Genomic DNA, 13,479 nt, shown 5'->3' on the forward strand with positions numbered 1-13,479 from the left:
CGTCCGCAGCCCCGCCCCCGGCCGGACCGGGGCCCCAGGTACCGCCCCGCCCCCGGGGTGGGCCCGGCGCTGGCCCCGCCCACCGCCCGCCCACCTGGGCTACGGACCCGGGGCAGGGAGGGGGCCTGCCCGGGGACGTCGTTCATTTTTCCAGTAGGGGTTTTCAGGGGTCCTGGCTACCTACTCCTTCTTATTCGCTGGCTTCCAGCCACTCTGCCCTTCCCTCTGACCCGCACGTGAGTTCCCATCTCAGAGCCTGGGATGCTCTTCCCCCAGATGGCCTCCTCTCATTCTTCCGGTCTCAGTTCAAATGTCATCTGCTCAGAGGCCCTCTCAGACACCCGGTCACTATCTGATCAGCCTGTTTTTATCTAATGCATCATCTGAAATTCGTTTCATTTGCTCATTGACCGGTCCTCCTACAAGACCAGTTCGGTGAAACTGGAGATCTTGTCTTTGTTCTCTATAATACCTAACACTTAGTACAGTGCCCACTGCAGCTTGTACTCAACACAGTTGACCCTTGAACAACATGGGTTTGAAGTGAGTGGGTCCACCTATCTGGATTTTTTTCAATAGAAAATACTACAATACTACACAATGGGAGGTTGGCTGAACACGTGGGTATGGAACTGCAGATAAACAGGGCCAAATATAAATTATCGTCTGATTTTTGAATGCACAGAGGGTAGGCATCTCACCCACTACGTTGTTCAAGGGCCAACTATATATTCTTCTTTAGAATTTATGAATCAGTTAGTATCTGAGAGCTTACACTGCTACTTCTCTCCCAGACCCCCTGCTAGACAACCCAGGAAATTAGGAGGGACAATAGCCTACAATGTCTAGCCACCACAGGGCCCTCCAGGACAGGAAGGCGGGAAGGGCACCTGGCCAGGTGGAAGTAAAATGGACCAGTGAGCCCAGGAAGACAGACAGGAGGAAACCATGACTTACACACGAATGAAGAATGAAAGGTATGATCACACTTCGTATCATTCCAGTTCATATTCAACCAGTGTTTATTGAGAGCCTAGAATATGCCAGACACTTTCAAAGCTCATCACATTTAATCCTCACAACCACCCTGTAAGGGAGGTGTCATTAGTGCTATTTTAACAAAAGAAAAACTGAAGCTCAGAGAGGATTAAGTAGCTTATTCAAAGCTCCCCTGATATTAAGTCCAGAAGCAAGGGTTGAATTCAGACATGTTGGATCCCAAGTCCAGAACTCTCCCCACTGTACCACACTGCCTCTATAAAGGGATGAGGAAGGGAACCTCTGCCACACATAGCATCAGGCTGCACCCACCAAGTGTAGCCACCCAGGAGGAAGGGAGAAGGCCCCAGAGATGACAGGGGCCTGGCCCCTTCTAGAAGAGCAGTGCTAGGGCTCTCTCTGAGGGATCAAAGAGAAGCAGGAGGGGGGCCCTAGAACCCAGTCCAGGGCTTTTCCCTAGTGCTCCCCCTCAGCGCAAGAGGACTGTGAGGAACAGGGCAGAAAGACAAGCTGCCCCTGCTGCAGCAGGAGATAGTAAAGGGCCTTCAAGTTCAAGCCAGGTAAGGAGACCCAGATTGGGTCTTTTGAGGTTTGGGGGTTGGAGTGGGGGGAGGAGATGAAGAGTGGGAGGGACCTGAGCCACAAGAACAGGCAGGACAGGAAAGAGGAAACCCTCTTGGAGTGTTATACTTTGACTGCTGGAGTGGCAACAGAGCAGACTGGAGACAAATCATTTGTGGCAGGCCCCGTTATGTGCCTCTCAATCTAACACCTCCCCTCCTGGCTGGAAAGAAAGGCTTTCTACTGTGATGCCACCCCACTCAGTCTGTCTTCTCAGGCTTTTTCCAGGACTTGCGAGTCTCCAGGAAGATTTTGAACAGGGACAAGAGGATGGGCACAGCCATGGGCAGGAAGAGCGGGATGTAGATGGCAAACTTCTGGTCATCAGGGAAATAGAGGAGGTGGAGGAGTGAGGGATCAAAAAAGGCACGCTCCGAGGATGTCACAGCTTCCTGGCTGGCAGCGAAGGCAGAGGCCAGGTGCCCAGAGGACAACTCCTCCGCCGCCTTCTGGACTGCAGCTACAGCCCTGTACACCTAGGAATGGGCAGGGCGTTACGGAAAAGTCCGAGGCATCAGTTGGTAGGGAGGGATGGGAGAGGGCCCCACTGTGTCGTCTATCTACCAGGCAGGTTGCTTGAAGTTCACCCAGGATATATGGCAGCCAGTATAAAAGGGCCGGAGAAGGCAATGGCACCCCACTCCAGTACTCTTGCCTGGAAAATCCCATAGATGGAGGAGCCTGGTAGGCTGCAGTCCATGGGGTCGCTAAGAGTCAGACACGACTGAGCGACTTCACTTTCACTTTTCACTTTCATGCATTGGAGAAGGAAATGGCAACCCACTCCAGTGTTCTTGCCTGGAGAATCCCAGGGACAGGGGAGCCTGGTGGCTGCTGTCTATGGGGTTACCCAGAGTCAGACACGACTGAAGTGACTTAGCATAGCATAGTATAGCATAAAAGGGCCAGGGGTTATCTTCTTAGTGCCCATTTAACACTTCACACCCACACTGCACTCCTCCTGGGGAGCTGGCACTGCCCTCTAGAGGAAGCCTGGGCACTGAGGATGGCATGCCCACACACTCTCTGAATCTCAAATGGCTCTCTGCCTTCCCCACTCCCTGGCTGTTGCTGGCCACTCCAGTCCTAAGCCACAGAATGCATCCCCTGCCTGCTTACCTCAGATGCCACATCGTCCTTGATGACAATATTGCTGATCTTGCCCAGAAGCTGGGCCAGGGAGGTGAGAGTGGTGGTGGCTGTGGCCAGGTTCTCCACGGACCGGGCCCAGAGCAAACGGTCTAACTCCCAGGTCATTATCCCTTCACTCTTAGGCCCAAAAAACAGACATTTTGGAGGCAGCTGGGGCTGAGCAATCCCAAAGAGCAGCCTGTAGGAACAGCGCAGAAGATCAAAGGAGCAGAGACCACAAGGTGGGAGAAGATGGTCGAGATTCCTAGAGTAACTATCAAGATTTTCCATCTCACCCAGAACCACAGGGGTTGTAGGAAGCACCTCAGGGTCTTAGGGGGTGAGACGCAACCCTAAGCAGTTCCGAGCCCCAAGCTCCGCTTTAACCAATGATTTCACTTTTTGTTCTTGTTGTTGAAGTTTAGTTGCTAAGTCGTGTCCGACTCTTGTGACCCCATGGACTGTAGCCCGTCAGGCTCCTCTGTCCATGGGATTTCCCAAGCAAGAATACTGGAGTGGGTTGCCATTTCCTCCTCTAGGGGATCTTCCCGATCCAGGGATTGAACTCACGTCTCCTGTATTGGCAGGCGGATTCTTTACCACTGAGCCACCACGGATTCATAAGGCTATTTTTCCTAAAACAGTTTTTGTCAGCAACTAGTCTTTCTTAGGAGAAGGATGAAGGGATTCTTGGAAACCTTTCTTGGTTTCCTTGGGGCTCCAGGTACAGCCAAGGTATCCCTGCCAGATAAGAGTTCACTCCAGGCAGCCCAAGAGGCAAGAGTCAGACTCAGCAGCCACGCCCCCAAGCGGATCCCCAGGGCCTCACCGCAACTGAGCCAGGAACACCTCCATAACCCGCATCATGTCCACCTCGACTCTCACCGGCAGCTGCGAGCCGTTGTAGGCTTTCGGGTCCACGTTGTATACCTGCAGGGGGCAACGAGGTGGCCTCAACATCACGCCAGGACCGTGCACAGCTCTGCCCCAGACCCTCTGGGGGCCATGAGAGAAAAGGAAGACATACTCTGTGCTCTTTAAAAGTGACAAACCAAATATGTCTGGGATACCTGCTACTACGAGTTTTATATACACGATCTCTACTATTATCAGTCGTTTCTGACTCTGTGCAACCCTATGGACTACAGCCAGGCTCCTCTGTCCATGGGATTTTCCAGGCAGGAATACTGGAGTGAGCTGCCATTTCCTTCTCCAGAGGATCTTCCCGACCCAGGGATCAAACCCACGTCTCTCATATCTCCTGCACTGGCAGGCGGCTTCTTTACCACTAGCACCACCTGGGAAGCCCTATATCTCCATTACCCCCTCACAAATCTTATTAAAGAAACATTTGTTAAAAAAAGAAAATGAAATATTTGTATTCCATTTTAGAGTTCCTACCCATGAGAAACTCCCAATCTTACAGAGGAGACAGAGTTCCCAATCTTGTAAGACTCCCACAGATAGGGCCTAGATCTCAGTTACACACAGAATAGTCCTAAGTCAGTGCAAACTGCCAAGTGCAAAAGGGGCTGATTATAGCAACAGTGACGGAAACAAGAAGCAGTGGGACCGGCCGAGGAGGTGCCTCACCTCCCCGACCCACTCAGGCCGGGCCACGGAGGAACAGCAGATGAAACAGTCTCAGGGAACATCAGTCTGTCCCTGAACCTTGGGCTCTGGGCTCTGCACGGTGTGACCATTTACCATAATGCCACCCCAGCGGGGACTGTGGAAGGCGTTGGTGGCCACTGGAGCCCCGTCCTTGTCCTGAATGTACAGGGGGGAGTGGGCGAGCTCCGGAACGTAGAGGAGAAAGTTGAGCACGGGGTAAAGGGAGGCGGCGCTGGATCCTGGGGCACAAGAAGAAGGGGAGTCAGCACAGCAGGTTGCATCCAGATCTTAGTTCTAGGTCAGCCGCTGACTGCTGAGCACTCTGTACCTCAGTTTCCCCAGCTGATAAACACTAAGATATCCTCCGGGCCTGGGTGTCTGTGGTAAAGAACCTCAACATTTTCCCAACATGTGCCACTCCCCTGAAAGTACATTCCTGCCCCTGAATCGCCCCTCCTCCAACAGACCCCCACACCATACCCTGCCAGTGCCGAATGTCTAAGACAGCTTTCTGGCCCACTACCATATTGCACCCATATTATTATAACCTGTTCTTAGGCACAAGGATAAATCTGACCTCAGGTCAGTCCCTGCTTCATATCCTTCTGCAGCCAGCCACTCTTACCAGGTTAAAGTTCAGACATCTTAAAGTGCTAATCTAGTGCCTGCCTGCCTGCCTGGCCAGCCTCAACTCGGTCACTCTCTCAAAATTCATCCACAGTAAACTTTCCTGAGCTTCCAGAATGTCTATGCACTCTTAACTCTTTTGCCTCTAAGCTCATAGTGGCCTAGCCTAAAATCTCTCTCTCTGTAGACAGTCATGCCGTTAAGCAGTCCCTCAGACTTTGAAGGGAAGGAGGAAGGGAGGAAGGATTCACCAAGGCCTCTCGTGTTGCCCCTCCCACAGCCCTTGAAACATGCTGGCCTAACCCTGAAATTCCACAGCTAGTGATTTACTCCCCTTGGTTTGCCTCTATTACAGTTCTCGGTCAAACCTCCTCTTCCTAGGATCCAGCCCCAAAATGAAAAACTGGAATCCCAGCTTCAACGTTCCTCAATCAGCAGAACTATTGACTCAAATTCCGCCTTCATGTACTGCTACTATTGTCTTTTCTTACAAGAAAGTGTGGCTGTATCTTCCGATCCATGTGTTTATAAAAAGTGCTGGGAATGCTTAATAAGTGCTTTTGGCTATGACCGTGTGGAAGTGGAGACTATCATGGGAAAGGAGCCTAAAAGCCCAGCACCTCCTCAACACTCTCGGACCAACCCAAACTGGGAACCGTCACTATACACAACCCACTTCCCACCCCAGGCTGAGCCTACCAGGTCCTTCCCTGGCCTGCCAGAGAGACCCTCAACCTCAGGAGCTCACCCAGCCGGGACTCCACAGGGTTGATGACATGGGGGAGGCTGTGGGCGGCCAAGTAGTAGCTGGAGGAAGCTGAGTCAAAGCGGGGGTTTACCCCCAACACTGCATAGTAAAGAATCTGCAGAACAAAGAGGAAAAGCATGTTACTTTGTCTGTTGATCGCTAGTCCAGTGTGTCCTCAAAAAGATAACAATTAGGCAGGGAAAATATGAGAGACAAAAATCAAGGCTTATGTATACCTATGTTTGATTCATGTTGCTGTTTGGCAGAAACCAACACAATTCTGTAAACCAATTGTCCTTCAATTTAAAAAAAAAAATTAAGGCTGAGAGAAAACAGGACTAGGGAAAAAAAATAACAAAGCTAAGGATAAAGTTAACACACTAAATCCATGCTTTGAACACAATATTTTACCAGGCTCTCCAAAAGCCTAAACAAAAAAAGAGCATAATTCAGTGTCCACAGATCAAATCAAGTCAGCTATTCAGAAGTAATTACTCCCACTACCAAGACCCGATAAAAGTGTCTCCCACGTTTTCCCTAAAAAGGACACTGTGTGATTCAGAAAACTACATTTTTCACGTCTTTATTGTTACTATGTTAACGTCTTTCAGGAAGTTTTTTTTTGAACTGTTTTATACTGAAGTATAGTCAATTAACAATGTTGAGATAGTTTCACGTGGACAGCAAGCAAAGGGACTCAGCCATACATATACATGTATCCATCCTCTCCCAAACTCCCCTCCCATCTAGGCTGCCACATAACACTGAGCAGAGTGTGCTATACACTAGGTCCCTGTTGGGTTATCCATTTTAAAAACAGCCGTGTGTACACGTCAATCCCAAACTGGCTGTGTGTTTTTAAATAAATTTGTAGGATAGTAAAACTGTTGAATACAGTCCAGAAGGAGCCATTAAGGAAGTTAGTTTTTTAACAAGCACTGACAAAATTCCCCAAGCTGGACACCAAGGAGGGAAAGCAGACCCCAGAACCATATACATACACAGGAATTTCCTAACCAACCAGCAAGCTCAAAGAGCCGGAAGAACAGACTACACTTGTAAAGGCTACATATCTATGGTAGGAAAGGATGGTGCAGGATGGCAAAGGGTGGTGTACCCAGGAAAAGGGCTCTTCAGCTTGTTCCTAGTCTCACCTGCGAGTCCACAGAGAAGTTGCCTGCTGCACTGAGGGCACTCAGGAAGGGCTGCACATAGCGCCGGACAGCCCCCTCGATGTCCCAGTGGACGTCATGGGACTTGGGGTCAGGGTTGAGTAAACTGAAGGTGATTTCATAGCCTATAGAAACAGGAGTCAGGGAAGCCAGGGCTTCCTATGGATCAAAGGCAAGCCTGTATCCCTGGCGAAGCTGCACTTGTTTCTCTCTGGAAGGGGCCTGATTGCCATCATGAAACCAAAGGGAGGATAAAACTGGGGTGAGGAACACTGAGTACTTTAAGAAAAAGATGAGAGACTTCTCTGGTGGTCCAGTGGCTAAGACTCTGTGCTCCCAATGCAGGGGGCCTGGGTTCAATCCTTGGTCAAGGAACTAGATCCCCCAAGCTGCAACTAAGATTTCGCACAGCCAAATAAATAAACAAAAAAAATTTTTAAAGAAAAATGAAACTAAAACCTATGGTTGATTCATGTTGATGTATGACAGAAACCAACACAATATTGTAAATCAATTATCTTTCAATTAAAAATAAATACTTTTATGAAATCAGAGAAGGAGTGAAGCATCTGCATGTAGATTCCCCTCCCACTCCAGTATCTCTGCATAATTCATTTCCTTCTTCCTTCCCCTGGCAAAAGCCAGGTCATCCTACCCAAGCTGGACTTGAGAGGCCGCCTTTTATCAGAGCTCCACTTGTCCTCAGGAAGGTGGTCAGCCAGGGCTGCAGCAAGAACATCCTCAGTCAAAGACATGGCCTGGACTACCTGGATGATGCGGCGGCCGATGATGTTAAAGGCCTCCCGGTGCGTTATCCCCCGCACAACTGCCATCCGCTTGGGCCCAATGTAGCTCATCATGTCCTATGAGGGGCAAGCAAGGGACAGGAGGCCCACACAGGTCAGGGAAGAAAGCAGAGGAGCACTCTGGCTCCTGTCTTTGAGAATCTGGTCTTTTGCCACCGACCAGCAGGTCTGCACCTCTCTCTGAATTCACAGTGAACTAATTATCTCAGCATTTCTGAGCTATGGGGATATGTGAGTGTTTTCATTCATTTCAGTTCTCTTCTCCTTCCCAGTCGACACAGGTCCAGGCAACAGTTCTATCTCTGTGGGCTAGAAACTAAGAGATGGCACACTGAGCAAGAAGAAACAAACCACTGGCAAGTTTGATACCAGCAGACAGCACATGGCAAAGAGGCAAGTACAAGAATTTTCATGGCAGCATTATTCGTAATAGGATAAAACTGGAGACAATCCAAATGCCTGTTAGCGACAGAATGGATAAACTGTGATATGTTTATACAATGAAACATAAGGCAGAATTTTAAATGAACGCATTCGATTCAACTAGACATCATGAAGGACTCAAACATAAAGGTCGAGCAAAGTGAAAACTGGAGAAGAACATGCACTCTATTATGCCATTTACATAAAGTTCAAAAACAGGTAAAATTAAACATAGTGCTTATAGAGATATAACATGTGGTAAAACTTGAAAAAAAGTAAGAGAATGATACACACTAACTGTGGTCGCTTTGGGCTGAAAGGGAAGGGGGTATAACCATGGAGATACACAGGGCTGTACTGCAGTTTGCAAACTGGGGGTGGGAAATGCATGTTCAGTAAAATTTTCTTTCATCTTTTTGTAATAATTAACATTTCATTATAAATTAAAAAATAAAGGACTTCCCTGATGGTCCAGTGGCTAAAACTCTACGCTCCCAATGCAGAGGGCCTGGGTTCGATCCTAGTCAGGGGACTAGATCCCACAGGCCTCAACTAAGTTCACATGCCACACACAACTAAAGACCCCGTATGCTACCACAAAGGTCAAAGATCTCACGTGCCTCGACTAAGACCCGGCACAGTCAAATACATAATATTTTAATAAATACATTAAATAAAATGTACCTGGTACAGCTCCCACTGAGCCTTTTGCTCAGTAAGTGAAAAGATCAATGTGTGGCTCATATTACCATCATAGCCCATTCCAAGTGGCTTCTTTAATCCTACTGACTTTTTTTCCCCCACTTTAAATTGGAACTTGTAACCATCTCCAAGCCTTGGATTTAGAAAGACCCAGAGTCAATAAAAACAATCCCTATTTTTAAAAAAATACTTGCGGACTTTTCTGCAGCAAATGGAAGGAATGGGCAATCCCACAACCAGGAGACTTAGGTGAGGACGAGCTGTAGGGAGACGGCCGGGCCGCAGCCTGTCTGCTCACCCTACCTGAGGGAGGAGCGAGCAGCGTTCAGAGATCACATACACTGTCAGGGAGCCCTCTGCTTGCTCCGATGGCTCAGCTAACATGGCTTCTGCCTCTGGGGACGAGAGCAGGGGGTTTACCAGGAGCAGAAAACACCATTCCCTCTCCCTCTGGCTCCCCCAGGACGCCTAGTCCATCACTCCACCTCCCACTCACACCCAGCTGACACGTGGCCAGGTTTGGACCTCAGTGGCCCACGCTAGGATACAAGGTCTCTCACACCCAGCTTTCCCAGAGAGGTTCCCTGGTGGCCTAGTGGTCAGGATTCTGGGCTTTCCCATTGCCATGGCCTGGGTTCAATCCCTGGTCAGGGAAGTGAGATAGCCACAAGCTGCATAATGCAGCCAAAAAAAAAAGACAAAGTATGGAAACTACACACTTAGAGATCAGAAGGTAAAAGAGGGCTTCCTGTTAAAAATGATCACCCCTTCTAGTACCTTGTATATTGCCCAGTGACAAGGCCGCCTCCTCATGATCCAAAGCCCTCCGATAGGCCTTCTGGAAACGGCATTTGATTTTCAGTTTATCTGAGAGAAAACAAAGAGGCATAACGAGAAGAGCCCACCTTTCCAGCCCTAACACTGTCCAGCATCCTGGAGAGCAAGATGATGATATGCAGAGAAAGACCAAGAAGCTTCAGCCATTTCTAATGATTTATGCAGACTGTGTGTGCATGCTCGGTGGTGTCTGACTCTTTCTGACCCCATGGACTGTAGCCCACCAGGCCCCTCTGTCCATGGGATTTTCTAGGCAAGAATACTGGAGTGGGTTGCCATGCCCTCCTCCAGAGGATCTTCCTGATGTAGGGATCAAAATCACGTCTCTTGCATTTCCTGCACTGGCAGGCAGGTTCTTTACCACTAGCGCCACCTGAAAAACCACGGATGATATAAATACACGGCACTCCACCTCGTCCACCTGCCAGCTCTTGCCTCTCCCTGTGAACCTTCAACCTGAAGTATCCTCCCCACAGGGAAATCTACTACAATATTCATTACAATAAAAAGGTATAAGGAGGAAAACCATATGATTATTTCAATAAATGCCTCAAAAGAATTAAACTCAGTACACATTCTTGATAAAAAGAAGATGCTGGAATGGAGAGTCAGACATAGAGAACGGACACGTCAGGACTTCCCTGGTGGTCCAGTGGCTGAGATTCCACACTCCCAATACAGGGGGCCTGGGTTGATCCCTGGTCAGGGAGCTAAGATCCTGCATGTCAGTCACACAGGGCAACCAAAAGAAAAAAATATTTTGAGTTAAAAAAAAAAAACCTGAACCTAATTTTAAACAAACCACTAGATCTATCAGTTTATAGGAAATAACGATAATGAATACGTTAAAAAAAATCTGCCAAATCCAGAATGTGAGATGTCCTAACAAACAAAGGACCTGGTTTCTCCAACAAATCAATGAAAAGAAATATACTGGAATGGGGTAGGAAGAGCTGATATATAATAAAAGAAAAAAGAGAAACTTAACAAAATGGAGGTCATAATGTTAGGATTAAATGAGGCAACACATGTAAATAAAGTGTTTCACCTAGTTTCTGGCACATAATGAACAACTAATATTAGTTATGCTAGTGTTATCCCTTCCTCACCTCCTCATTTAACCTGAATTTCTATACTTCCTTTAAAAATCTGTCTTAAAAATTACAACGCTCGGGACTTCCTTAGTGACGCAGTGGATAAGAGTCCACCTGCCAAAGCAAGGGACACAGGTTCGATCCCTGGTCCAGGAAGATTCCACATGTCACTGAACAACTGAGCCTGTGTGCCACAACTAATGAGTCTGTGCTCCGCAACAAGAGAAACCACCTCAGTGAGAAGCCTGCGCACTGCAATGAAGACCCAGCACAGCCAAAAATAATAAATAATGCGGAGGTTGTTTAAAAAACAATAAATGCTGTCTCTTAAAAAAAAAAAAATTACAGCCCTCAAAACCTTCCTACCTTTTTTTCCTCCCAATTATAGTCTCTTTCTTAAGTTCAGTCCCTGTTTCTTATATACTTATATACTTCTACATTGATTTCTATCTCTGTCTCTCTCCCCTACCAATGGATTTCTTGAAACCATTATCAATTTCTTATTCATCTCTAAATTCCTGATACCTAGGGAAAGTGCTCCCCTGGTGGTTCAGACGGTATAGAATTAGCCTGCAATGCGGGAGACCTTGGTTTGATCTCTTGGTTGGAAGATTCCCTGGAGGAGGGCATGGCAATCCACTCCAGTATTCTTGCCTGGAGAATCCCCATGGAGAGGGGAGCCTGGCAGGCTACAGTCCATGGGGTGGCAAAGAGCCCAGACACGACTGAGTGACTAAGCACACAAGAAAAGTCCCTCACACTCAGTAAAGTGTTAATGTTAAAATGAATAAGGCCTGTATACAAGTTCAAACTGATTCCAAATCCTGTGCTCATTCCACTACATCCCACATCCTCCTCTGTCCCCTGAGCATCACCTGCTGCTGATCAGGTAGCACAATTGTTTTATGAAAAAAACTGCCATGTTAATGGTGAATACTGAATTTAAAGCTTTTTTTTTTTTTCTTCTCAGCAAACACAGTGTTCATTTAGAGAGGGCTTTTAAAATAAGTTTTAAACCACTTTTTCAGGGTACCCATGCTCCTCCTGGGCTTCCCAGGTGGCACAGTGGTAAAGAATCTGCCTGCCAATGCAGAAGATGCAAGGGACGCGGGTTCAATCCCTGGGTCGGGAAGATCCCCTGGAGGAGGAAATGGCAACCCACTCCAGTCTTCTTGCCTGGGAAATCCCATAGACAGAAGAGCTTGGCGGGCTTCAGTCCATAGGGTCGCAAAGGGTCAGACACACATACATGCTCCTCCTAGCCAACTTATCTGTGGACTGAGCTCAGACCAGAAAGACAGCCCTGATCCCCCAGGAACTCACACTTCAGAGGGATCTCTCTCTCATGCACAACGGTGAAAGGCAGCTTTTCCTGGTCATCCAATGGCACTGACTCCTGGGTAAACACTACAGTGACTGGCACCATTAGCCGCAGCTGCGGGAAGAAGCATCGGAGCCATCAGCTGAGTCTCCATCTTCCCGGGCTGTCCCCTGGTCCTCCTCCCCTGAGGTCTTACCTTCAGGGAATTCAGCCCACTGATCTGGGAGTAAGGCAACGGGGCCCGGTAGGTCTCCGTGGTCTTCCACCAGAGCGGCAACCCTAGCACGATGACCACCGTGGCGAAGAAGAGGGCGGCGCGCTTGCCTCGGACCACCTCTGCGGGGCACGGAGGGATCCACTGAGGCGCCAGCAGTGGGCTCGGGTGCCTGCCGCACCCGGGAGGCGGAGGAGCCCCGGCAACCGGTCCTCAGAGCCTCCCGGCCCGCCTTCCGAGGGATTCCCGGGCTAAGGGCCGGGGCCCGAGTCTGAAAGAATCCTGTCTGAGACGAACCCCGACCCCCAGTCCGCGAGACCTCTTGCACACCACAGTCCCCACCCCTGCATTCCACCCTCGCACTCCGCGAGCCGCAGCCCCGACCCGAACCCCACCGAACCTAGGTCCGTAGCTGCAGCCCCGGTGGCCGCCATGCTTGCGTCCGGTCGCTCCTGCCGCCGAGGGGCGGGGCCGCGCAGGCCTCCCCCAATCGGAAACCCGCACGGAGGGGGCGCGCCCACCGCCGCGGTCACGACCAATCGGTAGCGGCACTCCGGCGGGAGGAAGCCTGCGAGGGGTAGGTGGTGATGAGATTCAGTTGTGTCCGATTCTTGCGACCCCATGGACTGTAGCCCGCCAGGCTTCTCTGTCCATAGGCTTCTCCAGGCAAGAATACTGGAGTGGGTTGCCATTTCCTTCTCCAGCGAGGGGTAGGAGGGGTCTGCAAAGAGCCTCTTCTGGAATTTGAAAGGTGGCTGCCCCGGCGTCAACGGGTGGTTGAGAAACGGTGGGGGTTTCAGTTTTGCTGGAAGACACCCTCCGATTCCATGTGGAACCTACTCCTAGCCCCAGGGATTAAGAGCGCAAACTGCAGTCGTTAAATGCTAGCTGGGCGACCACGGGAAGCTCTAAGTCTCAATTTTCTCATCTGAAAAATGGAGATACTGACTAAAATGAGGTCATTCATAAAGAGCAGACAGAAAGTCACCTATCACAGTCATTGTTTATCATCCTTATTATAGAGCTCCTCTTCCTGAGGAACAAGCTAGTAGTACCTGTTTTAGCATATTTAGCTCATTTAATACTTTTACTATTCATTTGGATTCGTTCCTAACTTGTTAAAGTCTGAATACTTGACTAAAATTCTTACAAATTCAAGAGCACAGACTC

The 13,479-nt window shown here is 49.0% G+C and overlaps 1 protein-coding gene across 1 annotated transcript; it reads right to left on the bottom strand.

Annotated features, from left to right (window-relative positions):
• Positions 1-998: 998 nt before the first annotated feature.
• Positions 999-12,816, bottom strand: PIGS (phosphatidylinositol glycan anchor biosynthesis class S). The gene is made up of 12 exons (XM_019980372.2): positions 12,710-12,816; positions 12,292-12,431; positions 12,098-12,209; positions 9,621-9,710; positions 9,147-9,238; positions 7,568-7,775; positions 6,895-7,037; positions 5,741-5,855; positions 4,459-4,604; positions 3,581-3,681; positions 2,740-2,950; positions 999-2,096 (listed from the first exon to the last, which is right to left on the bottom strand). Exons 1-12 carry the CDS (start codon positions 12,741-12,743, stop codon positions 1,821-1,823), a joined length of 1,668 nt encoding a protein of 555 aa, XP_019835931.2. The 5' UTR covers positions 12,744-12,816; the 3' UTR covers positions 999-1,820.
• Positions 12,817-13,479: the final 663 nt, after the last annotated feature.

Source organism: Bos indicus, chromosome 19 (assembly GCF_029378745.1).
Source record: "Bos indicus isolate NIAB-ARS_2022 breed Sahiwal x Tharparkar chromosome 19, NIAB-ARS_B.indTharparkar_mat_pri_1.0, whole genome shotgun sequence".
Lineage (NCBI taxonomy): Eukaryota > Metazoa > Chordata > Mammalia > Artiodactyla > Bovidae > Bos > Bos indicus.